This window comes from Nyctereutes procyonoides, unplaced genomic scaffold (genome assembly GCF_905146905.1).
Source record: "Nyctereutes procyonoides isolate TBG_1078 unplaced genomic scaffold, NYPRO_anot_genome, whole genome shotgun sequence".
Taxonomy (NCBI): domain Eukaryota; kingdom Metazoa; phylum Chordata; class Mammalia; order Carnivora; family Canidae; genus Nyctereutes; species Nyctereutes procyonoides.
The window spans coordinates 17,747,011-17,771,257 of NW_026575159.1; the positions used below are offsets into that span (position 1 = coordinate 17,747,011).

General features: G+C 36.4%; 2 protein-coding genes across 22 annotated transcripts in view; one reads left to right on the top strand and one right to left on the bottom strand.

Annotated features, from left to right (window-relative positions):
• Nucleotides 1-6,482, top strand: part of RNF139 (ring finger protein 139) — an 83,671-nt gene extending 77,189 nt beyond the window's left edge. For 6 of the 7 annotated variants that reach the window (XM_055314009.1, XM_055314012.1, XM_055314014.1 and 3 more), the window contains one exon: nt 3,998-6,482. In XM_055314009.1, the coding sequence (XP_055169984.1) occupies nt 3,998-5,811 (1,814 nt within the window). In that variant the 3' untranslated portion in view covers nt 5,812-6,482. The remainder of the gene's footprint in view (nt 1-3,997) is intronic. The other variant, XM_055314016.1, reaches the window with a different exon arrangement.
• A 104-nt stretch (nt 6,483-6,586) lies between these two features.
• TATDN1 (TatD DNase domain containing 1) overlaps nt 6,587-24,247 on the bottom strand; it is a 51,285-nt gene continuing 33,624 nt past the window's right edge. For 11 of the 15 annotated variants that reach the window (XM_055314027.1, XM_055314026.1, XM_055314028.1 and 8 more), the window contains 4 exons: nt 24,169-24,245; nt 11,367-11,437; nt 10,246-10,372; nt 8,180-8,428 (listed from right to left, as the gene is read on the bottom strand). In XM_055314027.1, the coding sequence (XP_055170002.1) occupies nt 8,239-8,428; nt 10,246-10,372; nt 11,367-11,437; nt 24,169-24,245 (465 nt within the window). In that variant the 3' untranslated portion in view covers nt 8,180-8,238. Of the gene's footprint in view, nt 6,831-8,179; nt 8,429-10,245; nt 10,373-11,366; nt 11,438-24,168; nt 24,246-24,247 lie in introns of those variants that run through there. The other 4 variants (XR_008662969.1, XM_055314034.1, XM_055314038.1 and 1 more) reach the window with 4 other exon arrangements.

A 24,247-nucleotide genomic window follows, 5' to 3' on the forward strand; every position in this document is an offset into this window, starting at 1 on the left:
GTTTATTTATCAAGTATACCTATAGATTAATGTTTTAAGATATTTTATTTATTTTGGCTATATTTTATTGCTGAGTGCTCCTTTTGGATTAAGGTAATCATAACATTCCTGTGCTATTCCATCTTTACTGTTACGTATTTAAATGTTTTTCCACAGTTTTTTGGTTATGTTTAAAAAGTATTTAAAGATGCCTGGAGAGTAATAAATGTTACGTCTTATTTCCTTCTAAGTTTTAGTCCTAAGTTTCCAGACAAGGTTAAAGAAGGTATGAATGTATTTTATACATAAAAGTGTTAAATGCTTTGTTGTACACCATGCATAGTATATTTTTGTTTGCTTATTTTTGGTGGTCAAATTGTAAAGGCGCTGAACTCTTTTCGTGAATTGAGTTCTATATATCTTCAAAGCTCCTGAGTTGATTTTGGTACTTGCCTGTTTTTCTACCCTGAGAACTTGAGTGAAACTCTAATCACTGGAGAATTGGATCCCAAGATGAGCTTTCAGTTATTTCTCTTCTCCAGTGTCCCACAGTGATTTTTTCTTCATAAAGCTGCATTTATATTTAGTCTTGATTGCTTCTTCAGATCACTTTGATATCCTAATGAGAAACTCTACTTCTGGACTTAATTTTCTTAGGTCTCTATGATAAATACCAAGAGTTTTATATCTGAAGTTGTGAAAATGCAACAAACTTTGACATTATTGACAATACTCCCTAAAGGCTATAAAGGGGCATGTTACTTGAGAGACTTGTTACTTGGCAAGTTGGCTTTTTCTGTGAAATGAGAGTTGATTTTTCCCCACATTCCATACATAGGAACATAAGTATAAAATAAAAATGTAAGCACCTTACATACATGCAACCTTTGGGTAGGAATCAAAATAATTTTATGCTACTCTTGAAATATTTCATCATTATTATGTCTTGGGGTATAATTTTAATCAAGAGAAGAGTAGTATCTTAGTGTTACTTGATAGGACACATCCAGACTTTGAATATAGTCTCACAACAACATCTGTCATCTCCTCCCCTTTTTTCCCTTTGACATGGTTGGATAAAGCAAAATAGCACTTTTTCTACACAAATATTTCTAAAAACCAAATCATTCTTTCATTTGTGTGTAAAAATAAGCTTCAAGAAAAAAAACTATTAGAATAAAAAGGACTGGTTTATACATTTCAGCAGAGTTCATGAATATTCACAGGTAAAGATTAATTTACTCCTTTGACAAAATTTGACAAGTTGACAAAAATACTTTACAGTCCCTGTTTGGCTTTCTCCTTTTTAAGTGGCATAAAATAGAACAAGTTATTTGGGTTTTGTTTTTACTTGTCTTCGGAGATTAGTTTAGAATTTTGTCTCAGGAAAAATACTGACTTATTCTTCTATGTAGAGAAAAGCAAGATTATATACAGTGGCTGGCTTAATTCATTTCTTGTTACCTTACTTGAAAAGGTTTCTAAACTCCCCCCCCCCAAAAAAAAAAGTCTATTTGCTCTTGAAAGGGCCTATTTCCAGCTGTCAGCTCTTCGGCAGATTATTAGTGGCCCATTTGCTCCAGGAATCGGGTGGTTCTTAGGCAGAGACCTTCGTGTCTTTAAGGAGATTGTGTCCTTTGGTTCTCCTTTTCACAAATGATCTGATACGTTGGCACCGCATAGATTTTAAGATTGCGGGTAAAGCCATCAGTTAGAAGAACTAGCCCTTGCTTTTATATGCAGTAGGTTGTAAATGCCTCCATTGTAATATGCAGTATCTTTCTTGATTACGTGCTGAAATAAAGTAGATGGATGATATTTAATTTGGGGTTTGCCACTCTTGCTGTGCTCTCAAGCTCTGGTTTCTCAGCTTGGTCTTAGTTTTTCATAAGTTTCAGTTTCCGGGTAGGCTGTATTTTGTAGTTGCCTTTAAAAATATAATCCATAATTCTACATTAACATTTCCCCAGTGTTATTTCAATGAACAGGGAAATAATTGTATTTATTTTCCTCAGAATATTTTGGGATTCTTAATGTGCAAGGTAGCAGACCTTGCTCCCTATCACAAGGATACATTTTATAACAGGGTAGATGACCTACTCAGATAACTACAAACTACAATATCAGGCAGTATATGAATATTGGACATTTCACTGAATTCTGTTGGTAATTTGAAAGATCAGTAACAGAAAAAATTGGTCTACTGGGTGGATAGGATTTGAACAGTCAGGATGTGGGAAGCTCATCATACCAAGCAAAGAGAAGAATGTAAACATAGCTTCAGTTATGGCAGAGAAAAGGGGTATTTTGGAAGAAGTCTGGAGTGGTGGTGTATGTGTTGGGAGGAATACTACTCTAAAGCACATCGATCGGATCCTTGAGTGTTTGGACAAGGAATGTAGATTTTTGTTGATAGTAATTTCAGGGTCTACTGCTTCTGAGCAAGGAAATGAAGAAAGCTGAATTGTGGATAGATGGATTGTGGATAGATTCGGACAAGAGTTTTTAGAGAATGGCTAACAGGTTGGTGTCACTGAGAAAAGGGAGGTGTAATAGGTGTTAGTAGAATTGGCAAAAAACGGTCAAATTTTAGGAATGTGGAGCTAGAGGTGCCATTACGTGAATAATGGCACCTTTAACTGAAACTGGAAGTCTTAAGAGCTATTTGAAGTGAGTTAGGTTTTAGAAATTCTGAGAGTTGCAATTGTAACGTAGAAGTGGAACTAGGTGAATATTTGGATATCCTTTCCATCGTTGAACCTTGGGTAATAATGTTTATTGTGATCTGACTGAAAAAAAATTGTCAGATCCCAGAGAAAGATGATGCTGGATGCACATCACACACATCTCACTATACTTGGTTACATATGGAGTGTGTGTGCGGGGTATTACCATTTTTTAAAACATGTCGGTTTTCTGAATGTTATTTTTTGTAATTTGAGGAACAATAAAAAGGGTTGACTATTTGTAGTAAAAGATACAGTAATGTACAGGAAAAAGAACTTGTAGGATATTTCTGAAATCTGCAGGAAAGTATATAGGGGGAAAAAAAAACCTGAATTGGGACCCATGGGAGAATGCACAAATTTAAGGAGCAGGACAATAAAAGTCAATAGGAGTTCACAGAGAAAAAGGAGGCATTAAGTATAAAAATTAAACTTGATTTCCTAAAGAACACTTTCAAGGAAAAAAAAAATTCAGATTTAATAGGAACAAATATTTGCATTTTGGTTATTTTTGGTTCTTAATGTTTTTTCAAGTAATGGAATTGTTTTAAATATTTTTAATGGTTATGGAATTATAAAGGACATGTTCTTTCAAGATTTAAAAACTTGTTAAAATATATGTATCACTAATGAAAATAATTTAGTAATTTGGAGTCGACATATATTGTACTACTTGAATTTTGAACTTAAAAGATAAGGAATAAGATTTTTTAAAACACTATGTTTGATCTGTTGAACTTTCTTTACAAAACGTTTCTTGGCCTTTAAGCCTAAATTGTCTTGAGGCTTAATGTTCATAACTTTGAAAATATTTGTATTTCTGGGGTGTCTGAGTGGCTCAGTCAGTTAAGTCTGCCTTTGGCTCAGGTCATGATCCTGGAATTGTGGCCTGGATCAAGCACTGCATAGGGCTTCCCGGCTCAGTGGGAGTCTGCTTCTCCCTCTCCCCCTTCTCTCTCAAATCTTTTTTTTTTTTTTTAAAGAAAATATTTGTATTTCCTCATTAGGGGAAGAATGGCATAACTATTAGTACAGAAATATTTTTTTAAATGTTGCATTCAAGGAGCACCTGGGTGGCGCATTGGTTAAGGCAGACCTGTTTGTGTCTGTCTTTGGCTCAAGTCGATCTTGGGGTCCTCCTGGGATTGAGCCCTGCATGGGGGCTCCCTGCTCAGTGGAGAGTCTGCTTCTCCCTCTCTCTGCTTGTGTTCATGCTGTCTCTCTTAAATAAATAAAATCTTTTTTAAAATGTTACATTCAAATGACTTTTCTTTTCTTTTTTTTTTTTTTAGGTATATTTGTATCCAGTATTGTTCTGATCTTGTCACAACGATCACTTTTCAAGTTTTACATGTACAGTTCAGCCTTTCTATTAGCTGCAACTTCAGTGTTGGTAAATTATTATGCTTCTTTGCACATTGACTTCTATGGTGCCTACAACACATCAGCTTTCGGAATTGAGCTGCTTCCTCGAAAAGGGCCCTCGCTATGGATGGCACTCATCGTTCTGCAGCTAACCTTAGGAATTGGATACATTACACTACTACAAATTCATTCCATCTATTCACAATTAATTATTTTGGATCTCTTGATTCCTGTGATAGGTTTAATCACAGAGCTGCCATTACACATCCGAGAGACTTTAGTTTTTACTTCTTCCTTGATTCTTACATTAAACACAGTGCTTGTCTTGGCAGTGAAACTTAAGTGGTTTTATTACTCCACACGATATGTTTATCTTTTAGTGAGGCACATGTATCGAATTTATGGATTACAGTTATTAATGGAGGACACATGGAAGAGGATTCGTTTTCCAGATATACTGAGAGTCTTTTGGCTAACAAGAATTACAGCTCAGGCTACAGTGTTGATGTACATTTTAAGGATGGCAAATGAAACTGATTCTTTCTTTATTTCTTGGGATGATTTCTGGGACCTCATTTGCAATCTTATAATTAGTGGCTGTGATTCTACACTAACTGTACTGGGCATGAGTGCTGTAATTTCCTCAATAGCCCATTATTTGGGCCTTGGAATATTGGCCTTTATTGGATCAACTGAAGAAGACGACAGGAGGCTTGGCTTCGTAGCACCTGTTTTATTTTTTATTTTGGCTCTTCAGACCGGCTTAAGTGGGCTAAGACCAGAAGAGAGACTTATTCGCTTAAGTAGAAACATGTGCCTTTTATTAACTGCAGTCCTGCATTTCATCCACGGAATGACAGACCCTGTATTAATGTCTCTCAGTGCCTCTCATGTGTCGTCTTTCCGTAGACATTTTCCTGTGCTCTTTGTCTCTGCTTGCCTGTTTATTCTTCCTGTTTTACTCAGCTATGTTCTTTGGCATCACTATGCACTAAATACATGGTTGTTTGCAGTTACAGCCTTTTGTGTGGAACTCTGCTTAAAAGTAATTGTTTCTCTCACTGTGTATACGTTATTCATGATTGATGGCTATTATAATGTCCTTTGGGAAAAGCTTGATGATTATGTCTACTATGTTCGTTCAACAGGCAATATTATTGAATTTATATTTGGAGTAGTAATGTTTGGAAATGGGGCTTACACTATGATGTTTGAGTCAGGAAGTAAAATTCGAGCTTGTATGATGTGTCTACATGCATATTTTAACATCTACTTACAAGCAAAAAATGGCTGGAAGACATTCATGAATCGTAGGACTGCTGTTAAGAAAATTAATTCACTTCCTGAAATAAAAGGGAGCCGCTTACAAGAAATAGATGATGTATGTGCAATCTGCTATCATGAGTTTACAACATCTGCTCGCATCACACCATGTAATCATTATTTCCACGCACTTTGCCTTCGGAAATGGCTGTACATCCAAGATACTTGTCCAATGTGCCATCAGAAAGTGTACATTGAAGATGATATTAAGGATAATTCAAATATATCCAACAACAATGGGTTTATTGCACCCAATGAAAATCCAGAGGAAGCTGTAAGAGAAGCTGCTGCTGAATCTGACAGGGAATTGAACGAAGAAGACAGTACAGATTGTGATGATGATGTTCAAAGAGAAAGAAATGGAGTGATTCAACACACAGGCCCAGCAGCTGAAGAACTTAATGATGATACTGACTGATTAAAATAGCATTTACTAATCATTGAGGTTATTTGTTTAAAATTCAGTTCATCCAAAATGGAGTAATATGCTTCACTTCAGTGTGTAACCAAGCACAAAAACAGTATCCATGTTGAATCTGTGAATGGTTTTCCGTTTACTGTGATGTGCTACTGTAAATATACCTCTTTAATTACTTCTGGTCTCTTTGGTGACCTATTTAAATTTGTGTACATTATTGTACATAGAATAAAATGTTTTCACGTTTTTATGACAAAATTTGAACAAATAGCTTTTTAATAGATGTAATGATAATACAGTGCGTCAAGTGTGCCAAAGATTCCTCAATGAAAGCATATAAAAGTATCTAACCCTGGACCCTAGTGTTTCTTTAAAATGGGTGGAAGAATGAAAATATGAATCAGAGGAAACCATATTAAGGAAATAATTTGGACCACAGGATGAGGCTATATGTAGAATATTTTAAAATGAAGGAGGAAATAGGCTGCCAGAAGAGACTTTTGAAATTTGAGTGTAGCATGTGGTTGAGCTGGGTTTGAAAGTCATGGTTCAGAGATTGTGTAAGAGTTGAAAAACAGGCTTTTATCAACTAAACTTTGGTATAAAAGCCAGAATGTGCTAATTGTTTAATTTTGATGTAAATAAAACCAGTATATTTGTTGGCCATTCTATTTGCAGCGTTGACATAAAATTGTCCTTTCAGACTTTTGGGAAGAGATTACAAAATATTTGGGTGTTTTCATTGTTAATTGATACCAAAATTCTGGTCTATGGATTAAAACTGAGGGGGGGGATGGTGTGTAGTAATATGGAATAATACCTCTTCAGACAACTTCCAGAGAATTCCTTTATTTATTCTTTATGTTTTACTATGAAATTTTACATACATGATGGGAAATGGAAAGAACATATCAATTACATGTCAGGAAAAAAATATTTTAATGGTGTTGTTATATAGTGTATTGGCTAATTCCAGTGGATCCTGCTCTCTTACTGCTGACATTATCTCCAGTATTTGACTGAAAGGAAACAAAACAAAATGGATCCAGGTTAAATTTCCAAGTACATGCTCTGTTTAAAGGTTCCATATAAAGGAAACTATTGTTACTAGCACTTTTAACATAATAAGCTTAACAGGTATAAAGTTTTCAGCACTATCAACAGAAAAGTTTATTATATTTAGAGTAATCTGACACAAATTTCTGGGGCAGTCTTGCATATAACTAGAGCCAAGGTCAAGGTTCAAATAATTAAAAACCAGTCCATATTCTGTCAACCACAACTAATGGAACTAATTCAGTGAAAATGAAGAGTTCTTTTAAACTGTGGGTCATTATGCATTCATTAGTGGGTCATGATGAGCTTTCAAAAAATTGTAAGAAAAGGAAAAAATTACATTGCACTTAGTAAAGGGAACTAAGGTTTCATTTCTGGTTGGCTTTTATATGTGTACATGTGTGCTGAGTCACAAGGTATGTGGTATTGTGGGTATAGCGAAGTTTGAAAGCCACTGCTAAGAGAATTAGTCCCAGAAGCTGCAAGAAATTGCTGCATCATCACCAGCACAATGACAGCAAAGGAACTTAGAAGTTACTGGAACAATGTATGGTCTTCGGGGGGAGGCAGATGCTTTCTTTTCCTGTACTTTTTCCTTACAAGAGCCAGACTAGCCCAGGTGTCAGATCTTTCAGTTTCTGTGCAGAATAATAATCAGCAATAGTGTTCTCTAGCAATACTATATATAATGTGTTTATATATGAGTTAGAAAGTTCTAAAATCCAATTTAAACATAGAAATGTTCTTTGTTTTTTGTCCCTGGTATAGGTTTCTTAAATACGAACACCTCAAGAAATTAGAGATTAACTGGAACTTTTTAATTAAGTAATTGTAATGCAAAAGCCTTTCTTAATATAGACTAAATTTTTGTTATCTGATTCAAAATGTGCTAAAAGCAAATGTATTAACATTTAAATTGACATTAAAGACCCAATTTTCTTAGTAAACTACAGAATTTTCCTCTTAACTACTACTAAGTTGGAACTCACCCGCATAATACTGTGTGCAATCAGTATGATTCCTGCCACTCATCTTCCTTTCAGTCCTTTCTCTGTACTGATACAACTTTAAAAAAGAAAAAAAAAAACCTGTCCCTTCCCTGCTTTAAATTCTTTGGGTTCTGATGAAATCTGAACACTAAGGTTGGCAAACAAGAGCCCTCACCACTCTGGCCTTCCTAGACTTCTCACTTAGCCGAGCAGCCTACTTTCTGCCACAGTAAACTCACTGTTCCGCCCCCAGAGCAGTCAGCCCTTCCAGTCTGCCTTTGCTCCCAAGGTTTGTCTTGGTCTGGCATAAGGCCCAGCCGTACCCCATAAGCAGCTGAAGTGTCCCCTTCATTAAGCTATTTGTCCTCAAGGGAGGTGGCTGCTATGTGCTATGATCCTCTCTGCTGGTTTGCTCTGGGAGGGCAGGGGTCCCGGTCGGACTCCAGTATCTTCTCCAAAGTGCCTGGTGGGTGCAGGGCAGAGACTGGCTGGATTCTTCTTGAGAGCCCCGGTAACTTGTACCTTTCCTAACATGCGGGAGCTTCAAAATGTGTTTCAAGGAAGAAAGATCTCTACAAAAATAATTAAAACTGTAAATAGATGGGTTTGATAAAATGACTTTAGGGAACCAATCAGTAATTAGCATTAGACTAGAGGCATGTGTATTTCTGAAGCGTGGTTTAAAAATTTTCAGTTTGTAAATGCTGGCTTTCTAAGCTCCTCCCAACTGGTGTTCATGATTGCGGTTGAGATTCAGGTTTTCTTCTTAATGATCCGCATTCGGAAGACCTTAGAATTTTGTTTTGCAAATATGTCACTAAAGTCAACAGCTACGTCATACTTAACATTTAGGAAGTATAGAAAGCTGACTTGGATACACCGTGGGCAAGTATTTTCCCCAAGCTGGTTGCTAGAAAAATACTAGTTTCTTGTCTCCAGTGTCCTTTTAAATCTCTAAAGAATGATTCTGTCTTCTTTCTGAATTTACAAGTACCTACATTTCATAAAAGTTGTAATTCTTTACTAACCAGATTTTAATTTCCTCAGCCTATGAGTCTTTAAACATTCGGTTTTAAAATCTTTGCCAACACCAGCATGTTAGTAAAGGAAAATCTTTCCAGTATTTTTCTTTTTTATAGATTAAGTCTTCAGTTTTCTGCCTGCTGAATTTTAGATCTGGTTTACCTAATACTGTTATCTGTTAAAAACTACTAAAAAATACATGTGGAAGGAATTATTACAACCTAAAAGTAACAGTTCAGTTGCCTGAACTGGTAAGCCATAGTTGACTGATAACAGCCTAGATTTAAATCATCTGCGTACACAAACAAAAACTGGATGATGTACCTATTAAAATGATACAAACTTATCCTGTAAATTATAAGCTCTATAGCTCCTTAACAGTTGGATGGGGAAACAACCCCTCCTTTCACATGCTATATACTACAATCCAAAAATGATGCTGAATTACTGCTTGGTTCCCCACCCCCTTTTGGGTTAGAAAAGGAAACTCTTTCTGTAAACTTGACCATTTTGTTCAGAAGCTGAAAGAAATGTGTTACTTCTTAGGTTTATTCAGGTTGTCCAATCATTTAAAAACACTAAAAGGTATCCTGCTAAGAGTGCATTCTGACAACCATGAGCAGGGAAGCTGCGTGAGAATCTTTTCTCCCTTTCCTATAAAATGACAAATGACCAAAATCACATGAAGTTGATTTTGGTCATTCTCACTCCTGTAATAAAACCACTTATAATGAGTTGAGGTGTTGAGATGATGGGAAAAGAGGAACTGACCTAGAGCAATTCCAGTGCAGATCCTCTCAAATCACTGCATTAAAATGGTGGCTTTTCATTTGCTTCAACGTGGATGGAACTGGAGGGTATTATGCTGAGTGAAGTAAGTCAATCGGAGAAGGACAAACAGTGTATGTTCTCACTTATTTGGGGAATATGAATAATAGTGAAGGGGAATATAAGGGAAGGGAGAAGAAATGTGTGGGAGATATCAGAAAGGGACACAGAACATAAAGACTTCTAACTCTGGGAAATGAACTAGGGGTGGTGGAAGGGGAGGAGGGCGGGGGGTGGGGGTGAATGGGTGACGGGCACGGAGGGGGACACTTGACGGGAGGAGCACTGGGTGTTATTCTGTATGTTGGTAAATTGAACACCAATAAAAATTAATTTATAAAAAAAAAAAAATAAAATAAAATCTATAAAGAACTTAAAAAAAAAAAAATAAAAAAAAAAAAAAAATAAAATGGTGGCTTTTGACTGGAACGTCATTGGAATGTCACCCGACTTCAATTTTGTTCCTAAAGTTCATTTTCTAAATGGCATTTGGTGGTTGACTTTAATGTTCTGAAGACCATGAAAACAAAATACTTACATTATATGGCAGGGTTCATTCCTGTCTTTTACGCAGTGCCCATTTTCCCACTTCTTTTTGGTAGGAAATGAAGTTTTTATATATTTTGATCCAGCATGTGTACTTTTCACTCCACACCAAGGTGCATCTACAGTTAAGCAAAGAAGTTTCTTAAGAGGTTTATTTTTCAAATCACTGGTTTCTTAACATTACCAAACAAATATATAACTTATAAAGTATAAGTCATGATTCAGCTTTAAAAATGGTAAAAAGCAAAATCTTAAGCATAAGATTAAATCTTGAACTATACACATTTTTAAATGCATTTAAAAATGAATGCTTTTTAAGACTCACTTTCATTATATTTTTTGCTAATTACTATTGGTGTATGGCACCTTAAAGCCAAAATAAATGCAGATTGGTACCTGAAAACAATTAAGCCTCTATTTGCCTCTACTGAATGTGAAACAGTAGCTTTAAATACTGGGGTTATTCACTTACCTCTTTAATAAGAATTTACACATTTTACAAGCATTGTACTTTTAATAAGATCAATTTCATTTTCATGACTCTCCAAGGAAATAAACCGGATTTGTTCAGAATGGCTTACTTAGTCTTTACTAAAAAAAGCCCATATATGTAGGTAATGCCTTGACTTCAGGGTTATGTAAAATGTTTTAAGTTTCTAACCCTGTTTTAAGAGGCAACTGGTTAATTTCTAAAATTCCTTGACTAAACCAATTTGATTTAAATTCTTGTACTTTATTTGAAAAGTAATGTAGAATTAAACTTACAAAGACAACACTGTATAAAAAAAAAATTCTGAAGTTTCTGAAACCCCAAGGTCCCAGATTCCCTTGTTAGGGCTACTTGTTTAATAAAATATTTACGATTATAACCTCCTTAGTTACCACATTTTCAGATATCCCATTTTTAAGTGCTTAGGCTTAATCTAACTTCTAAAATTGAAAACTCTGATTGCATAGATATTTTTCTATCAATTGATAAAAATAAACCCCAAAGGTTTTCTGTAAAGCGTAATTGTTGAAGGTGAGTGAGCTATTTTTAAAAATTTTACTTTGTCTAGCTCTTTTTTGATATGGTTTAATATGACAATGAAAGTTCTAAAAGCATAAACTTACCAGTTTCAATCATTAATTTTTCACTAGGTATTGATTTCAGAACTTCCAAATTGGCCTCAGTTTTCAGTGAGCTTAAAAAACATTTACAGATATATTTAATGAAGTTTTTTTCATGTTACAGATTTATCTATAACAGATTAGAAAACCTAAAATCTCCAAACAAAACTGGTTGGCTATAACAGCAGAATACGCATTTCTATCCTTACCGAATCCAGACTAAGATCTATGCCAACCATACCCAACCTTTAAGGGGAAACAATTTTTTGTGTTTATCAGCTGTCTCAAAAGTTTCAGATTCAGCCTGTGTAAAACAACTTTTTAAAGAATTTGCTTCCCTGGGTAATTTGCATACCTAGGCTCAAAATGCTGAGTTTAAAGGTATGGCCAGTTCTTTCATGGGCCAAATACTGCCAGGAAGGAATGAAAGTAATGTTCCCTAATCACCAAGAGAATCTTCACAAAGAATAAAAATCACAATCACAGAACTAGGAGTATGTAACAAGGAATGAAAATGAAAACCTAGTTAGGAGATGTCCTATTCCCCACATCTGGAAACAGGATCTGTCATTACTCTTGACATTCTGAAACTTGATGTGTCTGGGCAAGAGGCTTTTTTCATTCATTTAGGGGAGTTAGAAGCCTTCCAGTTTATAGATATGTGTGTGTGTGTGTGTGTGTGTTAGGAGGTCTTCCAGTTTAGACCCCTCCCCCCAACTCTGGGAAAAAGGAATTTCCTCCTTTTCTCTCTCCTCTCTTTTTGGGACTTGTATTAGTTTTATAAATCCTGAAATGGTCTGTTAAGCTCCTGTTTCTTTCATCCTTTTCTGGGAAATTAACTTTCATTTCCTTAACTTTCATTTTCAGATCCTGAGACAGACTAGATGGATTACTCGTCCCAATTCTTCACTTTCCTTTAATAGGAATGTATCTGCACCGTTGCCATTGTTTCTTAGTAAGGAGGAGGAAAAGGTTGACTCTGGCCACGGCCTCAAGACTTGCTTTGACCAGATGACATGGCCAAAGGTTTGAAATGCACATTTTTTTTTTTATTTTGATGGCACTTTTGTGATCTGAGAGTAGCACGATCTAAATAGCCACTGCCATTTCAGCCTGGGCACCCAGAATGAAAACACAGCTCAGATTTGTATTCAACATGTGCCTGTGGCAGAGAGATCTGCCTCTATCAGTCAACCCCCAGCTGATCCAAAGACCTAGGAGTATGAAAAAAAATGCTTCCTATAATATGCCAGTGAGTTTTAGGATGGCTTGCTATATAATGTGATGATGATTAAATACTGTCTTTATGCTACATCTTTATTTTTAGCATATATATAACTTTTTACTGTGGAAAGGTTAAAATGTATGTAAGACTGGAATACAGAACCCCCATGTATTCATTACCTGGCCCCCATCTATTATCAACTCCTGGCCTATACTATCCCATCCACTCACCCCAAATCTTTCCATATTATTTTGAAGGAAATTTAAAATGTAGTTTCAACACTTTAGCATTTATTTCAGAAAATATGTCAGCATGTATCTCTAAGCATGAGGTTTTTTTTTTTTAAATGGAACCACAATACTATTATCACGTCTAAGAAAACCCAACTCTTTTATCATAATATATCCACTATTCAAATGGTCTCAATGTCATACATTCTTAAGTTTGTTTGACTCAGGATCCAAATGAAGGCTGCACCTTGCAACTGGTCAGTGTTCTAAATCTCTTAACCTATTAAGTTTTTATGCAGCTTTTTCTACTTAAAATTTGTTGAAGAAACCCAGTTGTTTGCCCTGAAGAGTTTCCCAGTCTTGATTTCATCTGTGTTCACCTGGATTTGTATCTGGGCTCTGTATTCTGTTCCACTGATCTTTGTGTATGTTTTTGTGTCAGTACCATACAGTTTGGTAGGCTCCCAGATGTTTTTTTTAATAGAAGTATAGTGGACATACAATATTCTATTAGTTATAGGTGTAAACCAGAGATTTGATATTCGTTTACATTACAAAATGGCCATCAATAAGTGTAACCATCTGTCACCAAACTTACAGTATTATTGACTATATTCTCTATATTGTACTTTGCAGCCACATGACTAATTTGTAACTGGAATTTGTACCTCTTAAATTCCCTTAAAAGAGCCACCAGTTTGTTCTCCATATTTCTGAGTTCATTGTTTTTTTTTTTTTGTTTTTTGCTCATTTATAAGTAGGCTCCACACTGAGTGTACTTTATTTGAAAAGTATTGTAGAATTAAGCCATTATACAGATGATACTGTGTAAAAAAAATTCTGAGGTTTTTGAAACTCTGAGATACTTCATTAAAGACTACTTAATAAAATATTTATAATTAGACCTCCTTAGTTACCACATACTCTGACATTCCATTTTCAAGTGCTTAGGCTTAATCAAGCTTCTAAAATTGAAAGGTTTGATTGCATAAATACTTGTGCCAGTACCATACTGTTTTGAGTACTATAGCTTTGTTTTTCAAGATTGCGCTAGCTCTTCAGGGTGTTCTGTGGTCCCGTGCACATTTTAGAATTTTAGTTCTGTGAAAAATACTATAGGTGTTTTTATAGGGATTGCATTGAATCTGTGGATTGCTTTAGGATGAATGGACATAAAAAAAAAAAGGATGAATGGACATTTTAACAATATTCTTCCAATCCATGAGCATGGTATATCTTTACATTTATTTGTGTCATTTTCAGTTTCTTTCATCAGTATCTTACAGTTTTCAGAGTATAGGTCTTTAATTTCTTTGGTTACATTTATTACTAGGTATTTTTATCTTTTTGACACAGTTGTCAATGGGATTGTTTTCTTAATTTCTGCTAGCTCATTTTACTAGAGACCTACCTGATTTTTGTATATTAACTTTCCGCAGCTTTACTGAATACGTTTATTCTAACAGTTTTATGATGGAGTCTTTAGGACTTTCTAAAAATACAATGTCACCTGCAAATGATGACAGTTTTACTTCTTCCATGCCAATCTGGGTGCCTTTTTTCTTATCTGATTGCTGTGGCTAGGATTTCCAGTACTATGTTGAATATAAGTGGCAAGAGTGGACATCTCTTTCAGCTTTTCACCACTGATGATGATGTTAGCTGTGGGTTTGTCATATATGGTCTTTATTATATTGAGGTATGTTCCCTCAATACCCACTTAATATGTTGAGAGTTTCTATCATGAGTTGATGTTGATGCTTTTTCTGCATCTACTGAGATCATATTTTTATCTTTCATTTTGTTAGTGTGCTGGTTCAATTTGCAGACATAACCATTTTTGCATGCCTGGAACAAGTCCCACTTGGTCACAGTGAATGATCCTTATTTTAATGGATTGTTGAATTCAGTTTGAGGATACTTTGTTGAGAAATGTTTTATATGTTTATGCAGGATATTTCCCTGTAAATTTTCTATTTTGTAGTGCCTTTGCCTGGTTCTGGTTTCATAGAATGATTTTGGAAGCATTCCTTCCTCTTCAATTTTTTGAGTAGCTTGGGGAGAAGAGGTATTAACACTTCTTTAAATATTTGGTAGAATTCACCTATAAAGCCATCTGCTTCCAGACTTTTTTTTTTTTTTAATCACCAGTTCAATTTCATTACTAGTGATCAGTCTGTTCAAATTTTGTTTCTTCCTGATTCTTTCTTGGAAGATTGTGTTTTCCTAGGAATTTATCCATTTCTTCTAGGTTGTTCAATTTGTTGGTGTATAATTTTTCATAGTAGTCTCTTATAGTCCGTTGTATTTTGTGGTGTTATTTCTCTTCATTTCTGATTGAGTCTTTTGTTTTTTTAGTAAATGGCTATATAGGTTTATCTATTTTGCTTATTTTTTTAAAGAACCAGCTCTAGTTTCATTAGTTATTTGTTTTTTCTCATTTCTCATGTCTGTATTTCACTTATTTCTGTTCTGTTCTTTATTATCTGCCTTCTAATTCTTGACTTTGTTCTTTTTCTGGCTTCTTTAGGTGTAAGGTTAGATTAAGATTTTTGTTTCTTGAGGTAGGCCTGTATTGCTCCAAACTTCCCTTTTAGAACTGCTTTTGCTACATTCTAAATATTTTGAACTGTTGTGTTTTCATTTGTCTCAAGGTATTTTTTTTTTATTTCCTGAATCCACTGGTTCTTCAGTGTTTAGCCTCCATGTTGTTTTTTTCAGTGTTTTTACTGTAATTGATTTTTTAAAAATATTTTATTTTTTTAAGTAATCTCTACACTTGAACTCACCATTCTGAGATCGAGTCACATGCTCCACCAACTAAGCCAGCCAGGCATCCCTCTGTAATTGATTGCTAGTTTCATACTGTTATAGTCAGAAAAGAGGGGATCCCTGGGTGGCTCAGCGGTTTGGCGCCTGTCTTTGGCCCAGGGCGCGATCCTGGATTCCGGGGATCGAGTCCCATGTCGGGCTCCTGGCATGGAGCCTGCCTCTCCCTCTGCCTGTGTCTCTGTCTCTCTCTATGTCTATCATAAATAAATAAAATGTTTAAAAAAAAAAAAAGATGCTTGATCGGATTTCAGTTTTCTTATGTTTACAGAGACTTGTCTGGTGGCCTCACATGTGAGCTGTCCTGGAGAACAGAATGTTTCATGTGCCATTGAATCTATTGTTTTTGGATGTAGTGTTCTGTATATCAAGTGCATCTGGTCTAATATGTCATTCAAAATCCATTTCCTTATTGCATTTCTGTTTGAATAGTCTATCCATTGATGCAAGTGGGGTGTTAAAATCCTCCACTATAATATATTTGATATAATATATATATAATATATAATAAATTGATTCAACTATCAATATCTCCCTTTAATGTCTGTTAATAAATTGCTTTATTTAGATGTTATGTTGGGTGTAGATATTTGCAACTATTATATCCTCTTGTTGGACCCCTTTATCATTATGCAATGCCCTTGTCTTATTACAATATATTTTTTATTTATTTTTTAAAAGATTCTATTTATTCAAGAGAGACACACACAGAGGGAGGCAGAGACACAGGCGGAGGGAGAAGCAGGCTCCAAGCAGGGAGCCCAACGTGGGACTCAATCCCAGGTCTCCAGGATGACGCCCTGGGTCCAAGGCAGACATCTACCCAACCTGCGAGCCACCCAGGGATCCCCTCCAAATACTTTAAAACAAAGACTGTATCATTTAAGTATTGCTACTGTAGCTTTTTGTGGTTGCTGCTGCTTCTGTTTACATGGAATATCATTTTCCTCCTTTCACTTTCAGTCTGCGTGTCTTTAGGCCTGAAATAAGTCTCTTGTACACAGCATATAAAAGTTTTGTTTTTTTTAAATCCAATCATCTTATGCTTTTTGATTGGAGTATTTAATCTATTAATGTTTAAAGTAATTATTGGTAGGTATATGCTTATTACCATTTTGTTAATTGTTTTCTAGTTGTTTTTGTAGTTCTTTTTTCTCTTGTTCTCCTCCCTCTGGTTTGATGGCTTTCTTTAGTGTCATGCTTAGATTTCTTTCTCTTTAGTTTTTGTGTATCTATTACAGGTTTTCAGTTTGTGGTTACCGTGAGGTACATATACAACATTCTACATATATAGCAGTCTATTTTCAGTTGATGTTAATGTTTGAACATATTCTGAAAGGACTACCTTTTTATTCCCTCCTTTTCAAGTTTATGTACATAGTGTCATATTTTATATCTTTTTGTGTAATTGTTAGAGATAATTGATTTTACTGTTTAACCTTCATACTAGTTTTACCAGTGATTGTTCTATCTTTACTATGTTTGCTTTTACCAGAGAAATATTTTATGAATTTCTTCTAATCAACCTTTTCCTTTTTAAAAATTTTTATTTACTTATTTGAGAGAGAAAGAGAATGACAGTGAGCACGAGCAGGGAGATGGGAGAAGCAGGCTCCTGCCCAACGTGGGGCTCAATCCCAGGACTGTGGGACCATTACCCTGAGCTGAAGGCAGACATCTAGCCAACTGAGTCACCCAGGCACCCCTAGTTAGCCTTTTTTTTTTTTTTAATCTGCTTAAAGAAGTATGTTTAAGGGGATTCCTGAATGGCTCAGTGGTTAGCTCTGCTTTCAGCTTAGGGCCTGATCCTGGAATTAAGGGATAGGGTCCCACATCGGGCTCCCCTTAGGGAGCCTGCTTCTCCCTCTGCCTATGTCTCTACCTCTGTCTCTCTCATGAATAAATATTTTTTTAAAAAAGTACATTTAACATTTCTTGTAAAAACACTTTAGTGGTGATGAACTCTCAAGTTATGTCTGAGAAACCCTCTCTCTCTGTGAATGCTAAACGATAACCTTGCAGGGCATAGTATTCTTGGTTATAGGCTTTTTCCTTCCAGCACTTTGAATGTATCACACTACTGCCTTCTGGTTGCAAAGTTTTAGCTAAAAAATCAGCTGATAGCATTAAGGGGGTTTCCCTTGTATGTAATTATAGTTGCTTTTCTCTTACTGCTTTAAAGATTCTTTAATTTTTAACCTTTTTGTGATTACATGCTTTGGTGTGGACTTCATCTTGTTTGGGGCTGTGTGTGTTTCCTGGACACATATTTCTTTCCCCAGGTTAGGAAAATTTTCAGCTGTTTCTTCAGATTTTCTGCCCCTCTCTTCTCCTTCTGCGACTCCTATAATGTGTTAGTGCAACTGATGCTGTCCTAGAGGTCTCTTAACTTCATTTTAAAAAATTCCTTTTCAGCTTAGATGGTTTCTACTACACCATCACCCAGGTCACTGATCTGTTCTGCTGTATCCTCTGTTATTTTTCACTTCAGTTATTGTATTCTTTATCTCTAATTGGTTCTTTTTATATTTTCTTTTACTGATTTCATCTACTCCTTTCAAGTTCCCTGAGCACTTATGACTGTACTCATAATTTAGATTGTCTTGGTTTTGTTTAGTTCTTTTGTGGGATTTTGTCCTGTTCTTTCACATGGAATAAATTCCTCTGTCTTTTCATTTTGTATTTTTTTTCTTTGTATTATATCACTTACATCTCCTGGCCTTGTATGTGGTGGCCTGTGTAAAAGGTGTCCTGTGGGGCTAAGTAGCATAATACCCCATGGTCACCAGGGATGTGTCCAATGTGGACTGTCTATGCCCTCCTGTTGTAACTGTGTTGCAACTGCCGTGAGTGTGCTGGTAGGCAGGACTTCCAATCCATGAGCATGGTCCCAAGCCCAGTTGGCTGCAAAACCTTCTTGAAGTCACTGCAGGGATGCAGGGTGGGACTAGGACATGTTCCTAGCTGGAGCTGCCCAGGAGATCTGGTAGAGAAGTAGCTGCTTTGTGGATTCACCAGTCCCACACAAGGTGACTACTGGGTGTGCTGGGCAGGAGCCATTTTGGAAGGACACTTGCCTGATCTGGCAGGTTGGGTGAGGTGGGTCCAACACGGAATGCCAGGGCAGAGTGAGCTGTGCTATCAAGATGGTTGGACAGTGTCAGAATTGGCCCTTGTTAGCACCAGGCCAGCGAGGCTTGAGAAAAGCAAAAGATGGCACCTGCTAGCACTCCTAGTCCTGGAGAAATTTTCAACAAATCCCTGCCCCTCCAGCACACACTCTAAAATTAGCCAATAAATCTCCTTCTTGTATACCCCTGACACTTTTCAAACTGCTGCCTCTGCAGGACATTGGAGTGAGTGATATAGTGTGCTGCCCCTTTAAGAGTAGAGTCACAGTTTCTTCTAGCACCCTGGCTCTGCTGGAGTAAAGCCCTGCTGGTTATCAGAGCCAGCTGTTACAGGGACTTGTCTTCCTGGTGCAGATCCCCAGGGCCATTGAGGTGCAGGAGACACCTGATGCGGGGGCTTGATCCCCTCACTCCTCAGGGAGGACCTCTACACCTGTGATATCGCTCCTGGTTGTGAGTTACCACTCCACACTTGTGGTTGCCCACCATGTCTCTGCTCCTCCTCACCCTTCTCAGTGTGGCTTTTACTTTGTAGTGTGGAAGAGCTGTTCTGCTACTTAGGTCATTTTCTGAAATGAGTTGCGTTACTTGCAATTGTTGCCTGAGCGTGTCTGTGGGAGGAAGTCGGATCCTCCTACTCCACTATATTCCCTGGTCTTGTCAACATGAAGAAAAATTCTGTCCTCTGTATTTCTCACAGGGTATCTAGAGTACCATCTAGAATCCTGACCAGATTCAGGTTGGATTTTTTCCTTTTTTGGCAAGACTTTAATTTTCTGATAGGAGGCAGCCATGGATGCCCAGTGCTTAGGCCTCTTAATTCACCAGAATCTGCAGAATGTTGATAGAATTCTATCAGCCCTTTATTTACTAGAATACTGGTATAAAAAGTTCCTATGTCTACTATTAGGTACCCAATGGTAGTTGGTAGAGGGCAAAAATATGTATCTTGCTGTTGAATGTGTTGATTCCCTCACTTTCTCCAATGGTGGTATTAATACAGACATTCATTTCTAATCATTAAGGAACTCTTAGTTTTATGTTCTTTTTCTTGTAATAGTCTGTTCATATTTTATGAACTTAACATCTTAACCTTTACTATATCAGGTCTCTTTAGTTCTTTCCCTAAATTGTTTCCTCTGGTGTTAACTTTTCTGCTTATCTTGGTCTTTTTCCTTCTGTTGATTCATCTCATTTATCTAGTGGTCCTTAATTACCAATTTATACTTAAGAAGACTTGAGTTGCCAGTGTTGTGTTCCCTCTGCTTCTGTGAAAACAGAAGACTGTTTTACTGCCAGTTCTCTGAGTGGGTAAGTTCCTTGTGGGATAGGCCAGGAATGGGCATACAGATCTGTAATTTCATTTAAGAATGAAAAGGGAGGGAGCTGCAAGGCTTTTGCTTCTCTAAAGGCTTTCCTCTGGGATCAGCATAAGAATTCCAGGTCTTGGCTCTTAGTTAGGTTTGTTCCATTTTCTTGAGAAAAGATTTTTCTCTTTGAGTAGAAATGCTTGCTGCAAGGCAACCACTATAAGGAGTGATATATCTTTCTCTAGAAGGCCTTCAGTCACAATTTGGTCCTATTTATCACTAATTCTAAAACCCAAAGCCTCTCTGAGATTTTGCCTGCTATATTTTGCTCCCGTCTCCTCTGGGGCCCTTTAGTCTAAGTTGTCTATTACAGAAAGTCCAGTCTTGTTTCTTCGCTCTTACTGGTTTTCCATTTTGAATATGTAGGATTTTACTTTAGAATGATTTTAGGACAGGTTTGAAAGGGAAATGTGTGTCTAGTTTGCCATAAATACCAGCCTTTTTATTAGTGTTCTCTAGAAAAAAACAAAACTTATTTTCAGCTAGCTTAACAGTTGATCAATATGAGTATTTTCAAAATGATCGGCTTGATATATGTACTAAATTTATAACTTCCAGTTATAAATTATTAATTTATAAAATAAATTAATAAATTATTATAATTGCATATTTTAATCTCTTGAAAAGAAATCATGCCTGACTTAGTCTTTTACTACCTATATTCCATGATTGTAAAAAGTGATCTAAATACAGAAATATACACTACCAGAAGAAATATTTTTAAATCAAAGCCAATTATATCTTTAATAAGGTTTCCCATTTAAGGGCAAGCAGCTACAGGATTCTGTAGTCAAATCTGAAACTGTCCCATTTTCTTGGAGGAAAATGTTATAATTCAATCCTTAGAAACCAGACTTTATGTCACAGTATAGACTCAATTACTATAACTGAGAGTCAGATTAAGACTATAATACATTGAATTTCAGAATAAGAATAGAGATATTAACTGATTAAACATTAACTGAGTTAATATAGGAAAAAAAAACCCTCATGTCATTAACTTAAAGCCATATCCTTATAAATTCAAGGTCATACAGAAATCTTTTAAGATGTATATTTCAAGTTGATGAAATAAAGGCCTTCTACCCTCTTTTTTTTTTTTTTTTTTTAATATTTTATTTAAAGTGCAAGCCAGGAGAGGGACAGAAGGAGAGAGAGAGAATCTCAGGCAGACTCCGCTGTGAGCATGGAGCCCAACAGTGTCCAATCCCACAACCCTGAGACCATGATCTAGGCTGAATCAACAGACGCTCAACTGACTGAGCCACCCAGGCACCCCTATCATCTTGTCTTAAAAATCATTTCAAAATTAAAAAAACAAAATAAAACAAAACCAGAAACATTTTTTGGTGAAACTAGGAGATATTTCTCTTAGTAACAAAACTATAAAGCAGAAAATAGACAGTAAAATGATAAATGATCTCTGTTTATGTGCTAAGTGACTTATGTGCCATGTGCCTGCAAGGAAAGACTGAAGACAAGCAAACCAACTCACCCAAGAAGTTCTAGGAAATGAAAGATCTAGGTACTTAGGTTGTGATAAGGCAAGGGACTGAGTGAGGGCTGCTTTAAAAAGTGGGGAACAGAAAAGACAAAACACTCAATTACTTTTCAGGGAACTGGTGCAGAAATGACTATTTCTGCTTCCTAACCCTGGCCTGAGAGAGAGAAGGGGGGAGAGGGGTGTGTGTACGGTCTCTGGAGAAGCTAAATCAAAGACTGGACAGGAGAACGAGGAGTGCAGAGGAGTGCAGGGGTGAAGCACGGGGCTGCAAACAGCCCAAATGCTGACTGGTCGATGAGGTCCTCTCCAAACTTATTCTGCTCCAGAACACAGGTACATTTATGAATCTCCACCCTGTTTTTCCAGCAGAAATCAGAGGATCCCTCTCTGAAGGATCCTGAAGGCAATAAGAATTGCCTGACATTTAAAGAAAGTCATGACAGAGACTAAAACAAAGAAGAAAAGAAACTCAGAGGAAATAAAAGCATTATATGGCAAACAAAAAATAACTTTATAATTCATATCTTTAGAGAGAGAAGAAGATCTATCTGTATCTGTCAAACCAGATAACCATTGGGGAAAAAAGAACTTTCAGAGATTAAAACCAGAAGCTGGAAGTTTTATTAAAAAGCTGAAAAATATTTTTGAAAGAAGGGGGGGAAAGAGAGAGAGAAATTACAAGATCACAGTATGAGCCTGGGAGGTCCAAAGGAAGAACAGAGAAAAAAAAAAAAAAAAACAGGACTGACAGAGATGAACTTCTAGCTGGAATGGGCCAGTATAGAGTGCACAAACTCTGAATGACAAAGGCATCAAAATGCCTTTGTGAAGTATGATAATACCAGAGGTAAAGAACTAAAATATTCCACCAGGAGAAAACAGTAGGTCAGAGGATAAAGACTAGGAATCAGAATAGCCACTGACTTACTGACATTTAGCCTAGAAATGGAGCCCTATAAAGTCTCATGAAAATTACTTCTAGTCTAGAATTTTATGCCCAGGAAAAATACAAGTGGAAAGGTTTCTGTTTTTCTTTCATTAACTATGCAGGCAAGCTTTCAAGAGCAGAATAAATTCATTTGAAACATGTTCTAGCAAAACAAAACTGACTACACGGGATCTAAATAAGACTTCCATCGCCGAGTAGACACTGATCCAAAATGAAGATGGAAGGGTTAGGAACTGGACAGGTCATCTAGACAACCAGATTATCTAGGCAGTTTTCCTCATACGGAAAAACAGAGAAAGGCATTTTTCACAATGGTTGGAAAGTGTGAGAAGGCTTCAAGCTTTGAAGAAAACCAAGTAAATAAACACGAGGAAAGTTGCTCTAGGGAAATAAAGTGGTGTATCTGACAGTTCAGAGGTAAACAATATTTTCAGACATAATAATGGACACAATAAAGATGCATACAACCTAAAATTCTGAACTCCGTACACAGACAAGCCTGTGGAGGAAAGGCTGCAGGTGGCAGGGCAGTGCTGCTTGTGAGAAGTAAGATGCTCACACACCTGAACGGAAACAGGGTGAATTAAGAGAACTGCACAGATGTAATACTTAGATTATATGACGATAAAAAGCAAGTGGGGGGGGTCTCTGGAAAAGCTGACTTACAGGTAGAGGGCATGGTGAGGAGACTGTGGTTACAGGTTTTTTTAGAACTACTTTTTAATCTATTATTCATGTATCCATAGTGGTTTATAAATTATTAAGATATAGAAGCAGCATTTAGGACATATAAATAAGTCTGAACTCTGTAACAAATAATTTCATGGTTCTATTTTCCTGAGGTGATATTTTACTAAAAATAATATAGTCAGCTAAGCAGTAGTTTTTAAAGAAATAAAACACTGCAGAGGGAAAGCCCAGGGACCCAGCTGTGCTAGCTAACTATTACTGGGTTTACAAGGTTTGGTGTGGTGTAACAGCAGAAAGGTCAGTGAGCGTGGAGCCAGAGGACACTGGTTCTCACACTGTGAGTTACTTTATACCCATTTCTTAACCTCTGTGAGCCTCAGTTTCTTGTGGCCTAGAGAGATCTATAAAATGATTATGTCATAGTAGGACTTGCCCCCTAGTCGGATATCACTTGTGTATATGCGTACACAATGCTAAGAACATGTATGTTTTAAAGGGATAAAATGACCTGAGAATAATTTGCATTGCTAGAGAAAGCTAGCTCCTGATCTCAATACAAAATTGTTTTCCATAACTGCGATACAGGGTTAATAGCTTATAACTTGCAAGGTTTTTTTTGTTTTTTTGTTTAAGTACGCTGTATGCCCAAAGTGAGGCTTGAACTCACCACCCCAACCAAGATTAAGAGTCACATGCTCTACCGAGCCCTGTAACTTCCAAGTTTTAACTTGCAAGAGTAATATTGTATAATTTCTTACATACTTATTGAAATTTGCAGGCCAAGATCAATTTGATAAATAAATACATTTAAATCTTTATCTGCAATTCACTGTAAAACAAGGAATCTACTTAATATAAAACAAACTTAAGGACCTACCAACCATTAAATCCTATATAGAGATCCAAGTCAATCAAGGCAGCTGCTGCTTCCTTCGTACCATCAAATGAATGCACCT